General features: G+C 29.5%; 1 protein-coding gene across 1 annotated transcript in view; it reads right to left on the reverse strand.

Moving 5' to 3' along the window:
• tho2 (THO complex subunit 2-like protein) overlaps positions 1 to 23,083 on the reverse strand; it is a 134,716-nt gene that overhangs the window by 31,731 nt on the left and 79,902 nt on the right. Inside the window, exons 26-27 of the mRNA XM_075378427.1 lie at positions 19,501 to 19,744; positions 17,853 to 17,893 (exon numbers count right to left, since the gene is read on the reverse strand). Coding sequence (XP_075234542.1) covers positions 17,853 to 17,893; positions 19,501 to 19,744 — 285 coding nt within the window. The remainder of the gene's footprint in view (positions 1 to 17,852; positions 17,894 to 19,500; positions 19,745 to 23,083) is intronic.

Consider the following 23,083-nt stretch of genomic DNA (forward strand, 5'->3'; position numbering starts at 1 on the left):
TAAAAGCAGATCTTATATTTGAAGTATTTATAATGTAACTACATGATTCAGATACAATGAATGTTAAAAATGTGTCCTTGTGTGTATGTATGCTTAATAAACTTTGTCGACCTAATTAAGACAAAATTATGATTTCTCTTTCTCGATATAAAGTTAGCAAAATATAATTTCTCAAAAGAAAAAATGAGGTCATAAGAAATCGAAGCATTCAAATTTCACATAATGGAAAAGCTTCAATGGAACTTATATGTTACAGTCTATTATAATTGAATAAAATCTAATAGAAATAATTATAAAAAGTTCATTACAGAAACTAATTTGTAAGAAAGCAAACTCTCTCATAAAAACTTAAGTCTTCTTATGGGCTGAATTTCCCTTTCTCTCTCACCCTTTTCTTTTTTTTTTTTTCTGTAAAACAGAAATGCAAAGGATATTCCTCCAAGAAGTTAGGCAGGATGTATGTTCAACTTAAAAATGGAATCACTTGATCAGAAATTCCATTTTATATAAGGATGAATTTGGAGTGCTGTGGTATTAAGCATTGAAACTACTTGGTAAAGTAAATGGGAGATTTTTGTAAACTATCAACTAATTGGGCCCATTAATCCCAAACTTAAAAGTGGGGCAGTGTGTTTCAGTTGCTTACTAATAACTGAATAACTATAAGAATTAGTATGATACTTTTTCGTTAGGCTACAGCGATCTCAATGCTTTTACAGACATTCTGATACAAATTAAATAGGACTGATTAAGGTTTGGAAGAGAATAGACTACTTCAAAAAAATCACCTACTCTATAACCTTTGTATGCTTTTATTTTTTTTTGAGGGCGAAAAATTCTATGCCATCTGGGCAACAAACAAACTACAAGGAGTTTTTTTTCATATTGTAAGTATTCTGGCAAAATTGACTTCACAATTAAACGGAAACTAAAATTTCAAATAAAAAAATAATATGATTATCAGCCTTTCTCAGACCTTGTTTCACACAATGTTCAATAAAGAACTCTTAAAATAAACTTTTTCACAGAACTTTTACAATTCTTTAAAATGTGTGCCAAACATATAAAATAAACAAACAAAAACACTGTGATAATCAATAAAATGTTTTTATATGTATATATACATATATATATATATATATACACTGTATAACAAACACATTTAGAGGCTGATATAATTTTAAAAGGAAAATGTGTGCCAATAAAAACCAGAAAATTGTGCAGGACATCAATAGAATAATTTCATTATATCTTACTCTGAACAGGGTAGATAGAAAATTTCTTATTAATGAGTTACGATGAATTCCCTTAAAAATTAAAACAGTTTGTTAAGTACAAGTATATATATTTTACAATTACAAGATTTTTTTTTTTTTTTTTTAATAAAAAATTAATTAGTTAATTTTAATAATAAAAAAAATCTGTCAAATACAACAAAGTTAAAATCCAAATGTTGATAAACAGATCAAGGCAAAAATAAAAATTTCTTTGTTGAAGATTTTCTCATAACTTTTAACAATTAAAAAATATAATAATTTTATTAAGTTTAACATAGTGAGACTTTTATAAAATTCATTTTTATTTAATGACCCTGACATACTCATCAGCAATTTCATTCTTGCAAAATAAAAACCTTTTCTTTGAAGAACAATATTTTAAAAATAGCTGGATGAAAAAATTATAATAATTTACATTGTTTAAAAAGTTTTACTTTTCTACATTACTATTTTAAGTTGCAATTTACATAGATATAAAAAATTATACGTAAAAGTAACTTGTTTCCTTGTTCTCATGGTAGTGTAATTGACCTCCCAAAACTTTATTGAGAGTGTAGTATAACAACACATTTTTTATCTACTGTTTAAATAACATCTTTTTCAATATAGTGACCCTTAAAAAATGCTACTTCTCTCAATAAAAATAGAGAACCCTTTTTTTGTTACACTGAATTCTAACAATACTTTTGTAATATGTTCATAGTCTTATAAACAAGACAGACAAAGGATTGTGAAAGAAAGAACAATATGTATACAGAATGTTGCTAGAAATTTCAGCCACCTGTTAGAAAAGAATATAGTCACATTATAATGTTCCTCAGTGAAAAAATACTCAAATAAGCATAAGATCTTGTACTACATTATATGCTTATATGAAACCCAACTGAACTTTTCTCTAACCGATGACCTGAGATTCGCCATATCCAAATACTGCTTTCGTTCATGACCTTTTTTCATCCTGTTGTTATAGAAATTACAAAACTATGGACAACTGTAAACAGTACATGTAAGTTCAGTGCGAATAGTAGGCTTCAAATAAATTACAACCAAGTAAAATAATGTAGAAAAGTATTAATTCTGATAAAAAGCAAACATTTAAAAAAATTTATATTATAATTATGCATTACATTCCTGATTTCAAATTCTCCTATTTTAATTCAATGTATTGTTCAAAACATGGTCTCTATTCCTTAGAATTACTAATTAAACACAGATTTCTATTTACTCGAAAAAAGATTTGTAAATTTTAAGTACCAGAACTTGGGCTTACACAAATCATCTTCACCAGCACCGCATTTATTTTAATTCTTTTAAAAACAATGTATGAATATCCCTCTTTTAATATTCTAGAAATCGATAAATACATTTTTTCTTTCTAAACTGATATTCTTATCTTTTTACTTTCCATAGAAGGTAAGAAGCAGTGAGAATGATAATTAATTAAGAGCATAATTTTTTGGAAAAAAATTCTCAAAACAAAAAACTGAAGTTACAGTATATGTAGATGGATTTGTAATTGAAATTTTACGGTAAATCTTTTTAGTAACAGTATTTCAATAATTTAAACAATTAAAATGGGAAAGATTGTGTACAGAATATTTTATTCTATTTAGCAAGCGATTGCCTTATACAATTAACAGGGAAAACTAACATTAAGGCTGATTATTAAGCTTCAATAGTAAAAATCCAAGGGACAACATAAATGTTATCCAGGTGTAAAAATAATTTTCAACAAATACAAGCTAAAATCAATATACAGGATAAAATGTTCTCAGAAGAAATCTTAGTAAACCCTTACTCATAGACTTACATTACTACACAAAGAAATTACAATAGTAAAAAAATACCAAACTACAATCAATATTAATAAAGGACATTTATATTAGTAAAGGACAACATTCTACTTCTGGGTGAGCAACTTAAAATTTAATTGCTACTAACTAAATATAGTGGCGACATATAATTTTAATTTTTTGAATGAAACAAAATCAAAAATTAAATTAAATTCTGTATTTAAATTAGCAAAAGTTTACACATTTACAATTATTTTTTACAAAAGATGTTCAAAGTGATTATTCTGCACAGTAATGCAGTTTTATACTCAAGTGATCATACGATATAAACCACTAAGATGTGTCTGATGCAAAACATCAAATCCATCAATTTCTAGATGAATGTTCACCTTCAACTAAACTGAACTAGTTCAATGCCAATGAGGATTTGAATCATAAACTCTATCCTTCATATAGTCTAAAAAAAATTGTAACTAAAAAAAATTGTAACTAGAAAAATCTGGAGAACTTGGGCAGAGGTTCTGTTCTCTGCTGACAGTTCATTTTTCTATAAAATTTTACATGAAAGTATGCTGGTGAATCAAGTTTAACAGAAATTTAAATATACCACGAGACAAATATTTACCCTACAATCTTCAGAATACTGTTATGAGTCTATTCATAACTGGACTAGATAAGACTGGATATGATTCAGATAATCTGGACGTATCATACCATCTACAGAGAACACAATAATTATAATTGTACAAGGGTGGATCAAATATAAATGAGACTTTTCATTCTGAGCGCTTAAGTTTGAAGGGAGTGGGCTGCTCCTTCTAGAATGGCTTGGTGGAATATCAGGAACGCAGAGACCAAGTGGTGTCTGGTTCAGACCAGTTTTGCAGTAGTGCTCATGATGTCAGAGCAACAGGTGCATCATTCCACTGTGCAATCCGTCATCATTAAAACTCTTGCTCATGAAGGCATTAAACCAGTGGAAATTCTGGAAAGATTGACTGCACAGTTCGGGGCTCAAACACTGTCAAAGACTCACATGTTTGCCTGGCATAAAGAGTTCAAGGAAGGATGTCAACAGGATGAAAATGAGGAACATGATCACTGCTCTCAAACCAGTATTATGGAGAACATTCGCACGATTTGTGACCTTATTGAAGACGATCTTCATCTGACAGTTTCTAAAATTGCATCACAAGTTGGAATGTTATAGAAGCTGGTCAAACAATCATGACAAAAAAAGACCTAGGGTTCCATAAAGTGTGTGTCAAGTGGGTCCCTCGTCTTTAGACAGCAGGAACACAAGTTGAGACGATTGCAAGTCTGTCAGAAGCTTTCAGCATGGTTTGCAAAAGGAAATGCATTTTTGAATCAAATCGTCACCTGCAATAAAACTTGGGTCTATCATTCATTACACATCTGAATCCAGACAAGCCAGCGTGGAGTGGCGGATGAAGGGGGATGCAGCCTCTGCGAAAGCCAAGACTCAGCTGTCAGCTGGCAAGGTGCTTGCAACTATTTTTTTTTTTTTGATGGGTGAAGTGTTTTACACACTGATTTCTTGCATGAATGTCGCACAATAAATGCTGCTTATTGCTGTGAGTTTTTGAACGAGGTAAACGTTGCTTATTGTTCCAAAAGATGTGACCAACCGATTTGAGATGCTATTTTCTTTCATGACAACGCTCTGCCCCATACTGCAGTTCTAACTTGCAAAAAATTAGAGGAAATGAGATGGACTCCACTTGTCCATCCTCCCTGCGATTTTCATCTATTTGGGCCGCTTAAAGAAGCACTAGGAGGACAACGATTCCAAAATGATGCGGCAGTGGAGGCCTTTGTGTACAATTGGCTCCTAACAATGCTCTTCATCTTACGATGCCACGATCAAAAACCACCCATTTTGCTGGAAAAATGCATTTCCAAAACAGGAGATTATGTTGAACAGTAATAATGATGTATTCATGTCTATTTAATTATACCAAATAAAAAAAAAAAAATAAATAAAACCTTTAAAAAATAAAGTGTCATTTATATTTCATATGCCTATCAAATCACTGTAGGCAGTAATATTATCTTTTATTATTATTTAATTATCTTGTACAGTGTATTACACAGTGCATAATAATCAAAAAAATAATAAATAAAAATTGGTCAAAAAAATAGGCTAATTGTAAATATTTGTAAGTGAACAGGCTATAAAATCACCAATACAAATGATTGAGTTTTAGGTTATCAATGAATGGGTTAAACTCTAAAATGTTAACTATTTCAATGATAGAAAAACTATTCTCGAGATAAAACAAAATGGCAAAACCATAAGTTTATGGAAATCACTATAAAACATATTAACCATAGTAATTTTTTGAGTCATTACTCAAGAAAGTGCTTTTGAACTTAACAATTAATTAAGCTTCATAATTCACTTATTTCTTTGTAACTTTTTCAAGGGCAACACTTTCTTTGATATTTTAAAACCATGTATTTTTTATTATTACAACTGAAACCATTTAAAAGTTTATTTTGTTCTGTTAAAAGTTATTTTTCACAACTACCCAATCTTTTAATGTTTACTGGTTTATAATTATTAATTGATGTTTGAACATAGATGAACTAATTATAAAGTTGCTGATATTATTAAGTAAATAATTATCGTAATTTATTATTTTCGTATTAAATGCTTGTAACATGAATAAACTACAAAATATTTAAGCAATTTAGATTATAGTGTTAACGTAATTTCCAGTGAAAAAAAAAACTGCACACTATCTACAAATAATGATTTTACAATGACAATTATTTAATATGAGAACAAGATGAAAATATCAGAAACTAAATGTAATACTTTGGAACAAGTTAATTTTAAATAAATTTTACGGTGCAACCTGCCAACTATTTTCACTAAAAACAAAACCAAGTATCTTTATAAGGTCACTAAAAGTAGGTAGGTAATGGTACTTTAATGCACTTTTAAGTGAATTCACAATTATTAGAGATATATTTTAAAAATAAATAAATAAAAACTAGAACAATCATTCTCTTCATTTAGATAAATTAAATCTGAATGTTACGAGGGGTGAATAAAATGTAACAGAAGATGGATTGTTAAACCTGAATAAAATAATATACAAGCGACAGGTGCTGCCATCTTGTAGTTACATTTTCCTACTACTACTAACATTCCAAAACTACTTGATTCACGCCCTTTTATTATCTGTCAATCATCATGGAGTTGAGTACACCTTCTATGTCAATGCATCTAAAACAATGTACAGCAATTAAATTTTTAACAGCAGAAAAAGTGAGTACTAGTGAAACTCATAATTGTTTAAAAGATGTTTATAATGATGAAATTTGAAGTACTGTGAGTGGAAGGTAATCATATTTTATATATCAGAAGCTGGTAAGGTGAATATTGAGGATGAACGTTGCAGTGGTTGATCAGGTTTTTATAAGAAACATAAAGACTAGGTCGACTATAAATTCTGCACGATACATACAGGTATTAAAATATCTTGGGAGACACGTGTGTTGTTTTTGACAATTAATGGAGCTGATAATTCTGCAACATGATAACAGTCAGCTACACCCATTGTGAGCCACCACCAAAATTCTTGTGAAGTTTAAATTTAAACCTAACTCACATCCTCCAAAATCACCACATTTCCATATTACTTTTTTCTCCAATTAAAGTTGGATATTATTAAGGGTATTCATTTCACTACAGGTGATGAACTGAAGGATGTGATGAGGTTGTAGATCAAGGAAGATTTCCAACATTCTTCACTGGCAGAATAAGAAAACTGATTCACTGTTGATAGAAATTGATGGTGATTACATTGTAAATAACAAATAAAATGTATTTTATGCTAATGTTGTTTAATTTGACTATCCTTTTCACTTTTGAGTTATGAGTGACTGTACATTACAATTATGTTTCAGCCAACTCTTATATTATTTATTCTAAGTGATATTTTTATCACTGTAAATGGTAGAATTAGTCTTTAATAAAGTATAACTTATAAAGGGTCTGTTCATTAAATTTCGTCTTTGTTTAAATTTAAATGATTATACATATATATAATAGTTACAGTTTTTAAATCTGATGATTATTTTTTAACATATTAAGATAATTTTCCATACGATTGTTTTGCTTTATATAAGCTGCGTAACTGGAGCAGATGTCATATCTTTTATCTCTTTAATATTCTTTATATCTCATAATAGCCTAAATAATGACACTAACTAAACAATACATTTCATTTAACATGAATAAAATTAGCAAACATTTAAGAAAATCATAATAATTAGTATACAAAAAAGATTTTAAATATGAAATCATAATATAAATTTGAAAATAAAGATGTAAATAAAATTAACCATGATAATCAAACTTCTTTTTCCTTATAAATATTATGAATATTTTTAAACAGCAACTGCCTCTAAAATTATCTTTATATTTAGCTACATTAACCTTTATAAAAATGACTGGTTCTTTTTTGGTTACTTTTAAAATTACATTAGAGAAAAAATATCTGTCAAAATAAGCACCTAATAAAAAAAAAAAAAAATATTGTCATAAATCTTCAGTGGATAGACAAATATAAAAATGTATGAAAATTACACTACATTCTAAATAAAAAATTCATGTGATTTAAAATATTTATTTACAATGTTTAAAATGACAATTTTAAAAACGTGCTTAAAAAAAGAAACATTATCTGTAGCAAGAGTGAACAGCTGAATGAGTCTTTTAGTGTTAACTAAAAATTATAATTGTATAAAGCAATGAAGGAAAAAAATTGTGATATTTGACTAAAATTGAATTGAGAACTAAATCACAACTGCCTCTGCAACCACATATTCTTGGATTTTTTATATCTTGTTTAGTTTTTGGGTTATTTTTATTAATAATGATTTCTGTGATGTGAGATTTTTGGGAGCAATGATACATCAAATCTAACTTGAAACTGGGGAAAATTTTCACAGAGCATTTTAACTTTTCAAACAAGATTACGGAGATGGCGCTCTGGGTTGTATGCAATGTTACGAATAATTTTCACAATTTAAAATTGGTCATCAGTCACGACTGAAGATGACCCTTGACCAGGAAGGCCTTTGACTTCAACTGATGACATCCGCATTCAGAACATCAATGATCTGGTGTGTGCAAATTGCCGATTGACTGTCAGAGAACTTGCATTAGAGTTTAGGATCCAGTTGGATCATGTCATGACATTTTGACGGAAAAATTAAACATGCATTAAGTTATAGCAAAGTTTGTTCCTCGTTTGATGACGGAACAGCAGAAAAACACAGAATGGATTTTTTTTGGTAATTTCTTGGACAAGTCAATGATGACGAAACATTCATGCAAAGGATCATAATTTAAGATGAAAGCTGGGTTTACGGCTACAACATCGAGACAAAATTTCAGTCATCACAATGGATCAGAGCAAAGGATCTCAATGCCCCAAAAAAGCACGTCAGTCTCAATCCAATGTCAAAGTTTTTTTCTTTCAATTTTAATGGAATCACGCACGCATTTTGAGTTCTTGCCTCAAGGTGAATCAGTGAACCGTATGTACTATCAAGGCATTTAACAACGGTTCAATGAAAAAATACACAAAAAAAGACCAGAGTTGTGGTGAGACAATTCATGGTTCTCCACGACGATGCATCCGCACACTCAGCTTTGTCAATATTGTGCCAAAAATCAGATGGATTGTGTCCCCTCAGCCTCCCTACTTATCAGACCTGGCTCCTAGTGACTTTTTCTTGTTTCTGAAATTAAAATCAGTGATGAAATGATGCTGTTTTGAGACTATTGATGACATTAAAGCAAATTCATTATTGACCACAGAGGCCATTTCAAATGAACCTATCCAAGACTGCTTCGCCAAGTGGAAACACTGCTGGGAAAATTGTGTGAATAGAGGAGGGGAGTACTTTGAAGGAGACAAGAACCAAACCAATAATCTGTAAAATTAATAATAAAGATTAAAAAAATAAAGTTTGGTTATCTTCTGAATAGACCTCATACTGAATTAAATTTTATGTTGATTATAAACTTTCATAGCTAGCAAACAGATTCAGGCTGCATTACAAAATGAAGCTTTATTTTCTGAAGAAAATGCTTCTGTGACAAAAGCTTTGAATCTAGAACAACAATCCTAATTTTAAATGTGATAAAATAATCTTAATGCGACAATCAAAAACCATAAAAAATAAAATAAAATTTTAACAACTGCTTTTAGAATTACGGAAAAAACATGGCAAAATTATTTATTTTTTTAAGTTGGAGACAACAGGGTGATGCCCAATTGCAGTTTTATAATCATAAATGATTTTTACAGTTAAGAAAAATGCCAAGCCTTGGGATTTGAACCCAGAACCTTCAGTGTGAAAGACAGAAGTGCTACCATTTTACAGGAGGATTAGTTTGATTAATCATAGTCAACCTTAAACATAAAAAATGTTTAAAGCTTTTAATAAGGCTAGTAAAAATAGGTTTTAAGGTATTCAGTGACATGAGACTATTTTCATGAACACTGCAATTAGCCAGTGACATATGATTGCTCCATCTATCAGATGGACAAAACCAAAAAAATAAGAAACTGGAAAGATTCAAGGCAAACTCCAATTATAATAATGTTTGCAGAGGGAAAATAAATTTTCTTGGTTATTTTTATTTTTTATATATTCTACTAAACTGTACGCAATACAGTACTTCATTTTCATCAGATTTAGTATTCCATAGTGATTAGGCTATTATCTAATTTTGGTTTAATATTGTATTAAAAAGATTTATACATAAGTATAAATAATATTTTAATATGTTAACAGAGGAAAAATTTCTGTTTTTGATTAATTAAAATATTTACTACGGTTTATCACATGGTACTTTGTTTTTACTTTACAACATTTTGAACTGTAATGTTGATTATTATATTTATTCCTACTACTCCAGTATCTGACTGTATTCTTCCATGAGACTGAAAATTTCTTAATACCCATGCCTTTCCTGGTTTATATTATCATGTAAGCAAGTCTAATCGTCAAATTTTAACTATTTGAAAAATACTGCCTAAAATAAAATAATTAAACATTAACTAAACCAGCAGAACATATTAACCAAAGAAAATTTAATTATTTATTATAAGTTTGCAATTTCATGAAACTTAATGAATGTTTTTAAAAAATTTTAATTACCATAGTAAATATTTAAGTTTACTAAAAATATATTTCTTTAATAAAAGAATAAGTAATTATAGATTAAACATAAAAACTCAAAAAAGGTGAATTTTAATATACTACGCCTGCAGACACAATAGTCATTACAATCATCCGTTGATATTAAAAGTGTGCAGATAAATTAACATTACCTAATAAATATTGTTATAATTTATTTATTTGAAGTAAATTACATGTATATACGTTATAATTTATAAAAGCACAAGTGCTTTTTGCAGTTGTAAGTTCTTAAAATAAAATATTTACTAAAACTTTCAGCTTATTTCCAGATCAAATAAATCAATACTTTTTCATTCAATTATACTGACTTTCAATTTTATTTGTACTACAATTTTAGTTGTAATTTTTTTTAACTATTTAATTTACACTTTTTTTAACTATTTATTTATTCCTTTTTCATTAAAATTGTTCCTTATTTGTGCTGTTAACCGATTAATACAGTTTATATGGACAGTACATGGAGCAACTCTTACCAATATCTTTGGCTATTTCAGGTACTTTAAATAGATTTTGATTGGTAAGACCTTAGTTCATGTCCATGACACACGATTTCTATTTTTTTTTTTTATTACATTTTTGACTGTGATTACAAAATATTTTTCTACTGTTATATAATTGAGCTAATCAATACAGTTCCTCAGATGGGAACCTCTGATTACAAAATAACATTTTTTTTAATTTATTGCATTTAGCATGTTCTGAGCTTTCTCTAGCTCCACCCCAAGCAACTATTCAATATTGTATTATTCAGTGTACGAGCCCAAAGTATATTTCATAATTTGTTTTTATTAAGAATTGTATCTATATCCTTAAATATGAATATAAATATAATTACAATCAAAAAGAAAAATTATTATAATTACATCATCAGAATTTATATATATATATATATATATATATATATATATATATATATATATATTACTTCTCATATAACAGAAACAATAGTAAATAAAAAAAGTTGATTTTTAATCAATTTATTACAAAATAAATTTCACAAGTTAATATTTGTTAAAATAAATGTTACTTAAAATATATTTTAGTAAAACTTCTAATTCAATTTTATAGAATAATTCACAATGAATAAAAATATCACATTATTAAATTTGGTTAAAAACACCTAAGATGATATTATTTTGAGCTATTTTATCAATGCAATAAAGATTTCAAACTATTTACACCTTGCAAATAACAGAAAATTTCAAGTTGATAGGTTATAAAACAGTATGAGCTGTTCCTTTAATTAGTTGCTTGCTCTGCTTTGAAAATGAAACAACTGTACAGATAAAGTTATTTATTTATTAAGGAGAGATTATCCTCATAGCCAAGGATTAGAGTAAAGATTCAAGCTTAAATTTGACACATAAAAGTGAAAATCATAATCAAACTAGAAATCTAATCTAAAACTTTACTCATTACCCACACATTTTTCTCAAAAAATAGGATGAGATGTATGAGTAGGGCAGATTTATTATATGCTATTGTATTATAGTAAACTAGCAAACTAGAAGCTAAATCAAGAACAAAAAGCTGATCAGGAAAATCAAAATTGCATTAAAAGTACATAGAAGAAAAAATAAAGAAAACTACAACCTTCCAAATAAAAAAATAAAGCAAAAACTATTTGTTTACGTCAAAGAACATGATTTTTTAAAGAAGAAAGACAAGATTAGTCATATCTTGATTTAAACAGTAATACCAAAGAAGAATGAATAAACAAGTAAACAATAAAATGGAAGTCAAAAGAAGAAAATTTCCAAGTAAATCTGATTTATTATGTGGGTAAATCGGGTAAACCCTCGCTGATTCATTTATCACTAATTTTCCTACTTTTATATAGTAATTTACTAGATCATATCTAAGAAAAGTAAGAAAAAATTATTTTGAGTTATCTTTGAGGAGTTAAATCCTGCCTTAAAAAGAAAAATACATAACTCTTTTCGATCATAGTAACTAAAAAGTTTCTAAAATCAGAATTGGAATCTTTAAACAAGTATGGATGTTCCTTTTAGACAATAAAATAATGCTAAGAAGGGATGATTCTTTCCTTATTTACAACTGGGGGTGAAAGTGACTCAAACTGATCTGTAGGAAAACAGAAGTTTGAAATTATAATTAATAAAAATGATTATTAAAACTAAAATAGTAACAGAAAATGATAATACCAATATTCTAAGGAACATGCCGAAAGATTTACCTTTGAACCTTCGATAAAAATGTAAAGCAAGAGTTTGATAATGAGTAACAAAAAAAAACCTGGTGGGCTTCCCTTTTCCCCTCCAAAAGGGTTGATTGCTAAATAAAAAAAAAACGATTTGATTTTAGAGGAAAACTAAATTTACTAAAAAAAATTAAGACACCAAAACTAAAAAAAGTTCAGTAGTTGCCTAAGAGTTTATAGATAAGTTTACTTACAGGCTTGCAGTGTTTAGAAGAGGTACACTTCTTCTTTTGGAGTAAACAAAAGACCAAATAATTAAAAATATACTTATATAATATATAGTATAATTATAAGACCAAATAATAATGTATAAGTATACATTAAAAATGGGAAAATTTATACACTGAAGTAAATGTGAACAGTGTAGAGAATATTTTATAAGAGTGAAAATTAATTACTGTTAAACTGAACTAGTAACAAATTATACAAATCATAGTAAAATTAGCAGGAAATGTATAAGAAATTCATCATCATCATCATCATCATCATCAGTGATCCTTCCTCTCATGTTTGAGAGCTGGAGGACCTGATTCAAATCCCACTGACAATTTCCTGCCGTAGCTTACGATCCTCTATCATTCAAATCAATGCACCTAATGTTTCTATAGTCGCCTCTTCAATCTGCTCCAGCCATCTCTTTGGCAGTCTTCTCTGTGACCTGTTAGCCTCAATTTTTCCCTGTACGACTAAACTTCATAAGATTTTCATTGGGTCTACACATTGGTTAAAAAAGCGGAGGATGTACCGGAACCACATTGCAGTATACCCAGCAAGTTTATAATTGAGTTGTTCATCCCCTTTTCTGTCTATGTGATGTGGAGCATTATTCTGAAAGCCCACATTTTGAATGCATCAATTTTCCTCCGGTCTTTCACCTTGATGGTCCAGGTTTCAATGCTGATAAAGACTTCAAGCAGTAACCCATTGAGTTGGTCTAGTATTGAACTCATCGCAAATCGGCTAATTTTGAAGTTGAGAATTTTAAGATTCAAATCCTAGTAAAGGCAGTTACTTTTATATGGATTTCAATAATTAATCATGAATACTGGTGTAGTTTGGTGGTTGGGTTTCAATTAACCACACATCTCAGGAATAGTCGACCTGAAACTTTAAAAGATTACACTTTATTTATATCATACATATCATCCTCAGATGTAATAACTTACGGTGATTCTAGAGGCTTAACAGAAAAGAGAGAAATGGATTAATACCTGAACCAGTCTCAGGTTTGTACTCCTTGTGATTGTCCTATTCTTCCAAATAGCTGTTAGATTTGTACGCAACTCCTTTGCCAAGATAATTCTTTGTATTTCAGCCGACAAGCCCCCATCTTTATCTGCTGTGGATCCTAAATATATAAAACAATTCACCTTTTCGAAATCACACACCACATCACTGATTGGAAGGTCGCTGGCTCTGTCTATGACTAAAACTTTTGTTTTCCTGGAGTTTAATTTCAGCCTTAATGCCTCACTTACGTCTAGGCACCTTGAAGATCTCCTTCGCTTCAGCCTCAGTCTGAGAACAGGGTCATGTCGTCAACAAACCTTGAATTGGATATATGCCGTCCTCCTATTCATACATCATCCTAGTTTTTCAGGTTCTTCTACATAATATATTGCCGTAAATGTTGAATAAGAACAAAGATAGAATATATCCCTGTTGTACTCCTCGCGACAGGTAAAAAGAGATCTGTTGTCATTTTTAGATCTGACCACACGGTTCTTTACATACAGGTTCCAAATGAGGGTAACAAGATGATCAGAAATGCTCATCTCCTTCAACATTCACCAGAGATCTTTCTACCTGACTGAGTCATAGGCCTTGACATAATCTAGAAGGCATATTACAAGAGGGATATTGACTTTCTTTATCAGCTCAATGCTATGGGTGTGACACCAGTGCTTGATTATTTTGATTTTCTTGAGAAATATACCGTATTTTCTTCTGATGCAAGGAAGTGTCTGTTGCCTCTCCAATGTGTGTCCGCTGATTCTAATACTGGATCTGGATTTTTGACATTCTTTCTCAGATGCGAGGTTGTCAACTTTCATTAAGCCTCATATGTTCCAACTTGCAATCTTGTGTACTCTTCCACTGATGGTAGTCAATCAACTCCTGGTCGCAGTTGTCCCACTGGAGATCTGATTGGAGGACTTGAAACTCTGGAACATTTAGCTATGTACAAGATCATGATGAATTTTCTGATGTTACTTCATGGTGGTTTTCCTTTGCCTTCCACGAGGATTTTCTGTTAGGGTTTACTCCCTTAGCTGAAAGATCCAGTTTTTAAGGGGCTGGATACTCACCTCCTAACTCCGAGATGACACATGTAACAAAATCTGCCTGGGCGCAGTTGTGAGGTGCTGGTTGTCTTGATACATTGTGTGATTGTTTAACAGTACTTAGTAGAATGCCCCCTTCAGTTTAAGGCACCCCACCATCACATATCCACCACATACGAAATTAATATCAAAGTATACTGAACTCAATAGTCATGAAGAATATACATATTATAGAAGGAAATCATATAGTTAAGAAAAACAAAATCAGATTTACAAATGAAATCACATCTATGCATAATTATCAAGTGTGCAATCAAAAGCCAATGTGAAAAAGGACAGGATTCCCTAATTATAGTGGATATTTTCAGCATATTGAACAGAAATTATTTGGTACAGATAAAATTGCATGAAAATATAATTATTGATTTTCTTTTAAAGCACCCACCTTAATAAGAAGAAATTACTTAAAAGTGGAACAATTTTTCTAGTTTATTCATAAAAATAAACTAAAGCAACATGAAAAGAATAAAATCAAAACGTTAGTTAGGTATTCACCAATTACATTCTGCTTTACAAGTATAGAATGTTTTCAGAAGCTAAATGTTTCTTGAGCTCGAAAAGGTCAATGGGCAAAAAATCACTTACTTGTTTTATATAGGATGGCACATGTTAAAAAATAAGAATAAAATATTAAACAATGACAACACAAAATTATTTGAATTAGTGGGCATGAAACTATTATCTTTATTGATTTTAACAACTAATGAGGTGTTCTACCCACCGTTAAAAAAGAAAATTTTTTTATTAATAAATAGCATAATATGACATATTTATTATTATTATTGACAAATAAAAGATTAGAAGTATACAAAATATTATTTTTTAAAAAACATTTATTCTAACCTTATTAAAAACAGATAAAAACTTCTTTAAGAAAGCAATTTAGATTTAGATGAAAGAAAAAAATATCAGCTACTATTAATCATTAAAATATATCCCCCCAAGAGAAATTTAGTGAAAAAAAAAAACACAAAATATACTTACAGAATTGAACTGATAGACTGTATACATGGTGAGGATGGGAGTTTTTACTTTTAAAATTTATTTCATAAGACAGTTGCTGAAGTCATCTTAGAAGAACGATAAAAAATAAATAAATAAAAAAAGAAAAGAAAAAACATCTAAACCACTACAACAATGTTTAGTTCACAGTTTAAAAGCAGTAGCACATTTAAGGTTTCACACAATTATAATCACATCACCAGATAAAAAAAAATCACAGCATCATGAAGGATGTTACCAGAGGTAAATGATGAACACAATATAAATTGCAGCATAACCAATGTTAATGCATCTATTCTTCAGTATCCAATTTTGTTCAAAAAACCAACTTCTGTAGATGTAAAAAATTAAAATAAAAGATTCCAGCTTGTAATTAATTCTTCTTTTAATCTTCTTCATTCTCTATAGAATTATTTATATTTTCATTATTGGATTCTCATGATTCTTTCCGTAATTTATTTCCCATGCTGTATACTTTTAAAAATAAATGATCAAATAATATAATTTATTTCATGCATAGCAAGTTATATTTTAAAATATGTAGCAATCTTTATCTTCATTCAATTTCTATTTTTCTGCATTCATTCTTTTTCTTCATTTAATCTCATTTATATGATAAATAATGAAAAACTAACAATTAACAAGTTCATTTTTTAACTAAATGTTTTCATCTATTTTTCTCTTCTATCCACTATGTGCATTTTTTCAATAAATGAAAATAACAAAAGCAATTTCCTTTGATAAAAATGTATTCCTCGACTGCAAATTAAAAAATGTATCAAGTATACCAAACATTCTTTATGTAACTGAATACGTTTCAGCCCATAAAAATCTAGTCTTAATTCTTCTAAGACCACATCTTTTTGTAATCTTCCAACGTTTTCTTTGTCTTCATATAATACAAAAACTCTTCACAATTATAAGAATCCCTGATTAACGTTAAAAGACTTTTCATTATAAAGAAAATAATCCTCTCATAAACAGTGTGTCAATCCTTAATAAAATTCAAATAGTCATGACATAAATATAATAACAATAAAATTATCAACAACATGTATAAGTAACAAATATTCTGCATAAAACTTCATCACATATTTTTTTCATTAAATATTTCTACGGAAGTACGAGTATTATCATAGAAGCGCTGGTACTTGAGATATAATATTAAAATACAAAAAATGAAACATCAACATAAAACCATACAAATTCTAATGGTATTATTAACAAAATCAGTCTTGTTGAGTTATTTTACAGATCTCTTCATTGTTCTTTTTCTTTTGTAAGTAAAATTCTTCTCATTTTATCACAGACACTTTTTTATCTTAAAAAAATTTCATTGTACATTCATTTGGTCAGTAAATTATCATTAGCATTTCCTTAATCTTCTTTTCTTCCTATGCTTATAGCATATCCTTCATTTAAACATCAGCTATTTTTGATCTATCATAAGATGATATGACTTCATTCAAGAGTATCCTCTATTATATTTTAATAATGTTACTCGTAGTATTTATTAAAAAAATTACTTTTTATAAGTATAAAAGTAAATTAACAACAAATATACTCGATGCAGTCAATGAGTGTAAACATTATATTATGAAGTACAGTCTTTCACATACATATGTTACAATGACTAGAAATATCATACAGATACAACCAGCAATGATAATTGACAATAAAATCTACGTACACCTGATGATTATACATCTAATGGTGATGGCGGCTCTTGATGACGAACTACCAATGAAGACGCAGTTGATGATACAGAGAAAAAAAAAAATCAATCGTAATGAACAGTATAACCTTATAAACACATCCTTTCTCCTATTATACAATTATTATTATCGTAAATCAATTACACTCCCTTATTATTACATACATATTCCCCAATTTTCCTATTTAATTTACTTTACTCAGTAAAAAAATACTTCTTCCACTTCATTTAGCAGACTTCGATGCTTACCTTCGATGAGGAGCTTCCATCCAGTTTTCTCCGCTTAACCTCTGTGACAAAAAGAAAAAAAAACAATTTATACAACAGAATTCCATTATGATATTTAACATAATTTTATAATTGTAAGTGACCTAACACAAATCATTCTCAAAGGAAATAGACTTCCAAGTATAGCTAGTACCTATCATAGGCTTACTGAGGAAAGGAAGAAGTGTAATCCTTCAAAAAGTTGAATACATAAGGATTGTGTAAAAAGTTCTCAAACATTTAAATAGTGTCCCAACACTAAGTTGTAGCATTACAGATTGGCATTTGTGACTAATTTGCCATTAGTTAGATCATCCTAATGCTCCAAGGTTATTCATAGTTACAGCTGTTTGTCTCTCTTTCTGTATTTATGCATATGTGTGTGTGTGTATGTGTGTGTGTGTTTTGAAATTTTCAAAGTGTTAAAATGCAAAAGTACCTAATCAACATTAAATTTTACTTAAAACTGGAAAAAAACAATTACGAATCTCATGAATTAATGAAAAAAATGATTGTAATAAGTTCATGAGCTGTAATGCTCTTATGAATGGTTTAAGTTTTAAGGGTGGCTTTCAGTCAAGAGATGATGAGCTGCATTCGGGATAACCTCAAAATGCTATACACACTGAAAGTATTCATGAAATTGTGAGTTCCAAATATCATTTGACAGTTAAGCAAACTACAAGAGTGCAACAATTTGATAGGACATCACAAAGCTCTGTATTTCCTAAACTTATTTGAAAAGGTTTTAATTTGGTAAGATACTGTCTTCTTTACATCTAACCACGGATTAGCTCAATGGGTTGCTGTTTAATATTGCAAGCTATAAACAAAAACAGTCTAGCCATGTCATATCTGCCATTGGCAGAGGACCACTTCCTCACAATGAATGTTTCTGTATAAGTAGTCCCATGACAACACTGAAACTTTAATGTGCCAGAGTTTGTTATCTAATGTAGCTGTCCAGTCATCTTGCCACTGCGTGAAGAGCGAGTTTCACACAGTTAACAAAGGGCGAGTTTCACACAGTTAATAAAGTTGGATGCAGTAACAAGTCACATGACCTTCGATAAATGTTGCGGTGCATAGTGCAATTCTGTGACAAACCTAAGTTTCTCCAATTGTCACTGGTAAATGTATATGTGGTCACATCAGCTGGGATTCCAGCTGATGAAAGGTATTATACATATATCGGTTGCAATTCACCACCTGCCGTAAAGCGGTTTGTTTTGATCTTGCGCTTTTATTGCAGTTCCAGTGATGTATTAGTGTGATGTCATAGCTTATGACATACAGATGAAGAAATGGGTTAGGCTAGATTAGCTGTGACATTATGTGACCTTCAGTAAATGAAACCTTGGTTATTAATTTTTTATGGGGGTCAAAGGTCAAGGTTGTTACAGAAGGAACATATGCTAAATACTGGTATGAATAAAAAATTCCAAGTAAGCATGAAAAGTAGAAAGTTAAACTTACAAGTGAAATAAAAATAATAACAAAAGATTAACTTAAAACTTATGTTACGACTCATTTGGACTTTTCTCTCTTCTACCAAACGTTTTTAAAAAAAAAAACAAGTAAACTTATCCAACGTGTTTCTAACAATTCTGAACAAAATTTTGAAACAAACCTCTGTCATTTTCAGCTGGTTCATTACTACGACGTGTTGCATGAAGTGAACCAGAACTACTATTTGAGACTGAACTTAACTCTCTATCCTCTCCAGTTTGATAATATGAACTGCTTCCGCCATAGTAGACGTTGCTTCCTCCTCCTCCACCACCACCAGAGCTTCCTCTCAGCGTTGTCTCATCCTTGCTTAATGGAATTACCTCTCTTTCTCTCTCACGTTCCCTTTCTCGTTCTCTTTCTTCCTATGAAACAAATATTATAAGTAAGAATAATTAAAAAATTATGTTTTAATTTAATAATATAATAGTTGTTAAATACTCTTAAGTTTTATAAAATACTTCATTGTATTGCACTGAAACATTATGTCATCTGTTACAAAAAATAAGAAAAATCTTTTGCTATATAAATTTTTATAAAGGGCATTTCTGGAAGCTATTGGTTCTTACAATTTTTAAGTAGAACACACCTTTACTGATTAACTTATCCCAATGATGTTTCTACTTCAGGAAGTAATCATCAAAATAAAGAGATTTTACTGGCACTGTCTTGAGTGAAGTAGAAAATTATTCTGTCATCTTTATTTGTTTAAGTTGATTTGAGTTTAAAAAACAATCGACTGGGATCAAATCAGAAGATAATGAGGGCTGTGGAATAACCGCATTCCATTTTTTTAAACAAAATTCTAGGTTTAACAATGCTGAATGCAGGGTTGCATTAGAGTAGCTACCCTGGATTGTCAAAGTTCATCCTGATATTTTTTGTAGGCGTTTTAATATGTCAAGATTTAACAATTTATCCTTCAGGCAAAAACTCCATTGTCAATATAACCTTAACATTTGATTGAGCACTATATGATTTGTGTCTTAATGAATTTTACTGACCCACTGTGAAGACTGAATTTTAATTTTGACATCATAGGCACAAACCCATATTCATCAAATGTTACAGTAATATTTACAATGTTTCATCATTGTTAAAACAATTTAACAGCTCCTGACAAAGCATAATTTAATGATCTTTTTATTTTTATATCAACTAGAAAAAAACATTGCTATAACGCATCCTGAATTTTTTCATAATACTATACCCATACGATTTACACAAAATATTTTAATTGCACTGCTTTCTTAAATCATGACAAATTTTCACTACTATGTCAGTTACCCACTCTGAGTAAATCTGTGTATTTTAACAAGTTTTAATGAATTTGAATGCCTTGTAATCGAGCTTGTTGTTATACACTAACATACACATTAGATTAAGCAGTTGGATAATTACAATTAAATCCACATGAAAATTTGTGTGTGTATGCCTAGTCATTAGGCACTGTTTATTTTTTAATTTTATCCTTACACAATAAAAATAATTCAAATTTCAATATTAGCACCCTTCACCATTCAGCAAATGTCTAATCGATAATCAGCTTTTGCCCGTACATGATTTAATATATCTTCTGTTATTGTTGTAATTGCTTCTTTAATTTTTTTTCTCTAACTAATGTAATTTTACAACTTACACAGAACAAATTTTGCTTATACGGTTGGCAGACTGGTGTATCTGTGAGGCTTAACACACCAGGTACCGAGTCAACAGAACGATCAAGTTCGAGTGAGACCCAACTAGACCAAGTTACTTTTTTACAAAATATTATTCATTTATTTAATTCTACTACTCACCTGTGACATACACCATAGCACACAACTATAACAGCATTTTTGGGGCGGATGTAATTTTGCACACTTTTACTATATATTATTCTTTAATTGTTAACAAATGCGCTTTTGAAAACAAAAGAAAAATATGACCTTTATTAGTTGAAATCTCGAAATACTGAAGGTGACCTTGCTCTAGTCTCACCCCCTTCACCTTTTAAGTTGAAATTTTAATGGCATCAATGCCCCTTACATAGAAATAATCTGACCAAATCTGGTCAAAATTGATCTACCATTTTTGGAGATATAAGGTGATTTAGAGGCCAACACTGAACATCACAGGTATATACGAACATTAAAATTTAGAAAATTTCCAGTTTTTTCGGTTTCTTGGTGTCAAAACGTCAAGATCCAGTGAAAAATACATGCCCAAATTGGACATAACACTATCTAGACGGGAACATAAAAATTACATGTCACTTCAGATCCCCACATTAGTGAATTATGCCCACCCATTAAGGTGAAAACTAGTTTCATCCATAAAAATTACATCATTTAAAAATTATTAATTTTCATGCATTTTGTCTCAAATTTCAACAGCAAACAGTTACTGTTTTTCTGTATCAAACTGTCTTATTTCTTGCAGTAGGAAATTTTGTTTGAATACAAGCACAACCTTTATGTAGAACTATCAATCGCTGTTTTTGGAATCTGTAACTTGAAACTAGGATGAATGATGAATTTATTAGGATTTCTGATTGCAGGTAGTCTAATTTATTCAACACCTGCTTCTGAAACAGATGGTTTGCTTTCTAGGTGATCTCTGTTTGAGAACAGATCCTGTTACTTTGAACCGATTGAATCAGCATTGTATAACGTTTCCATGTAATGGCTCCTTTTCATTATGTACATAAAAATGCATCTTAAACTAAAATCTTTCACTTCAATTTGGCATGCCACAAAACACACCTTGCTTTTTCTTGAACATATGTAGTAAAAATGAAAAAGAAGCAGATCTCAGCAATAGTATATAGATGCAGTGGTTAAAATGGCTGTTAAGACAAATTGGTGAAGGCTTTCAGTGCTACCAAAAAAAATTTACAATACTGTTGTTTATGTTTTACCAACATAATTTCTCAAATTTCCACATATCACCACACAATTTATTTTCTTGTTCAATTAAACTCTTATGTTTGAATTTAGTAGTTATTTTGTGTATAGCTATCAGAACAAGCTATATATATTTTACTATGATACTGTTTTTTTGTTTTTGTTTTACTATCTACAGAGGAGATTTAAATAATCTTCTTTACGTCATCTAATATAATAAATAATTAAACCTTAATTTTACTAAAAATAAGATATTTAAAAGTTTTAATTTCTTATTAATAAGAATCCTATAACTCTTCCTACCTGGAAAAAAATCAAGGCTTTACAGTCATGTAAGATCCAGCAATATCTTTAAGAAGAATACAAAATACTGAAAAAGAATTTCTGTTTTTTATTTTAAATTAAATAATTCAATCAATTAATATATTCGTTTTAAATTTTACCTTAATATTTTCAATTTTGTGAAGTTTTCCATCTTATTTTCATTATAAAGTTTTATATTTGTGTGTGATAAATAATTTCACTAGTTCAGATTTGACACAGCTGGTGTTTACCTGAAATTTCTTATATAGGCTTAATTTTTATAACTTGATACAGTATTAGTGGTAATTTACATTTATTTATTGTGGTATCAACTAGTAGGTTAACTGATAAACATGATTTTAGCAACTAACACCAGGAGGTATACATATGCAAAAAAATTACCATATTCAAGGATTAGCACATTATATTATAAAAATTTATATTTATTATATTTATAAAAATAATAAAAGTGAAAAATAAATCTATAATTATTTTTCTCCATAACTCTTAGTCCTC

This window comes from Lycorma delicatula, chromosome 11 (genome assembly GCF_047948215.1).
Source record: "Lycorma delicatula isolate Av1 chromosome 11, ASM4794821v1, whole genome shotgun sequence".
NCBI lineage: Eukaryota > Metazoa > Arthropoda > Insecta > Hemiptera > Fulgoridae > Lycorma > Lycorma delicatula.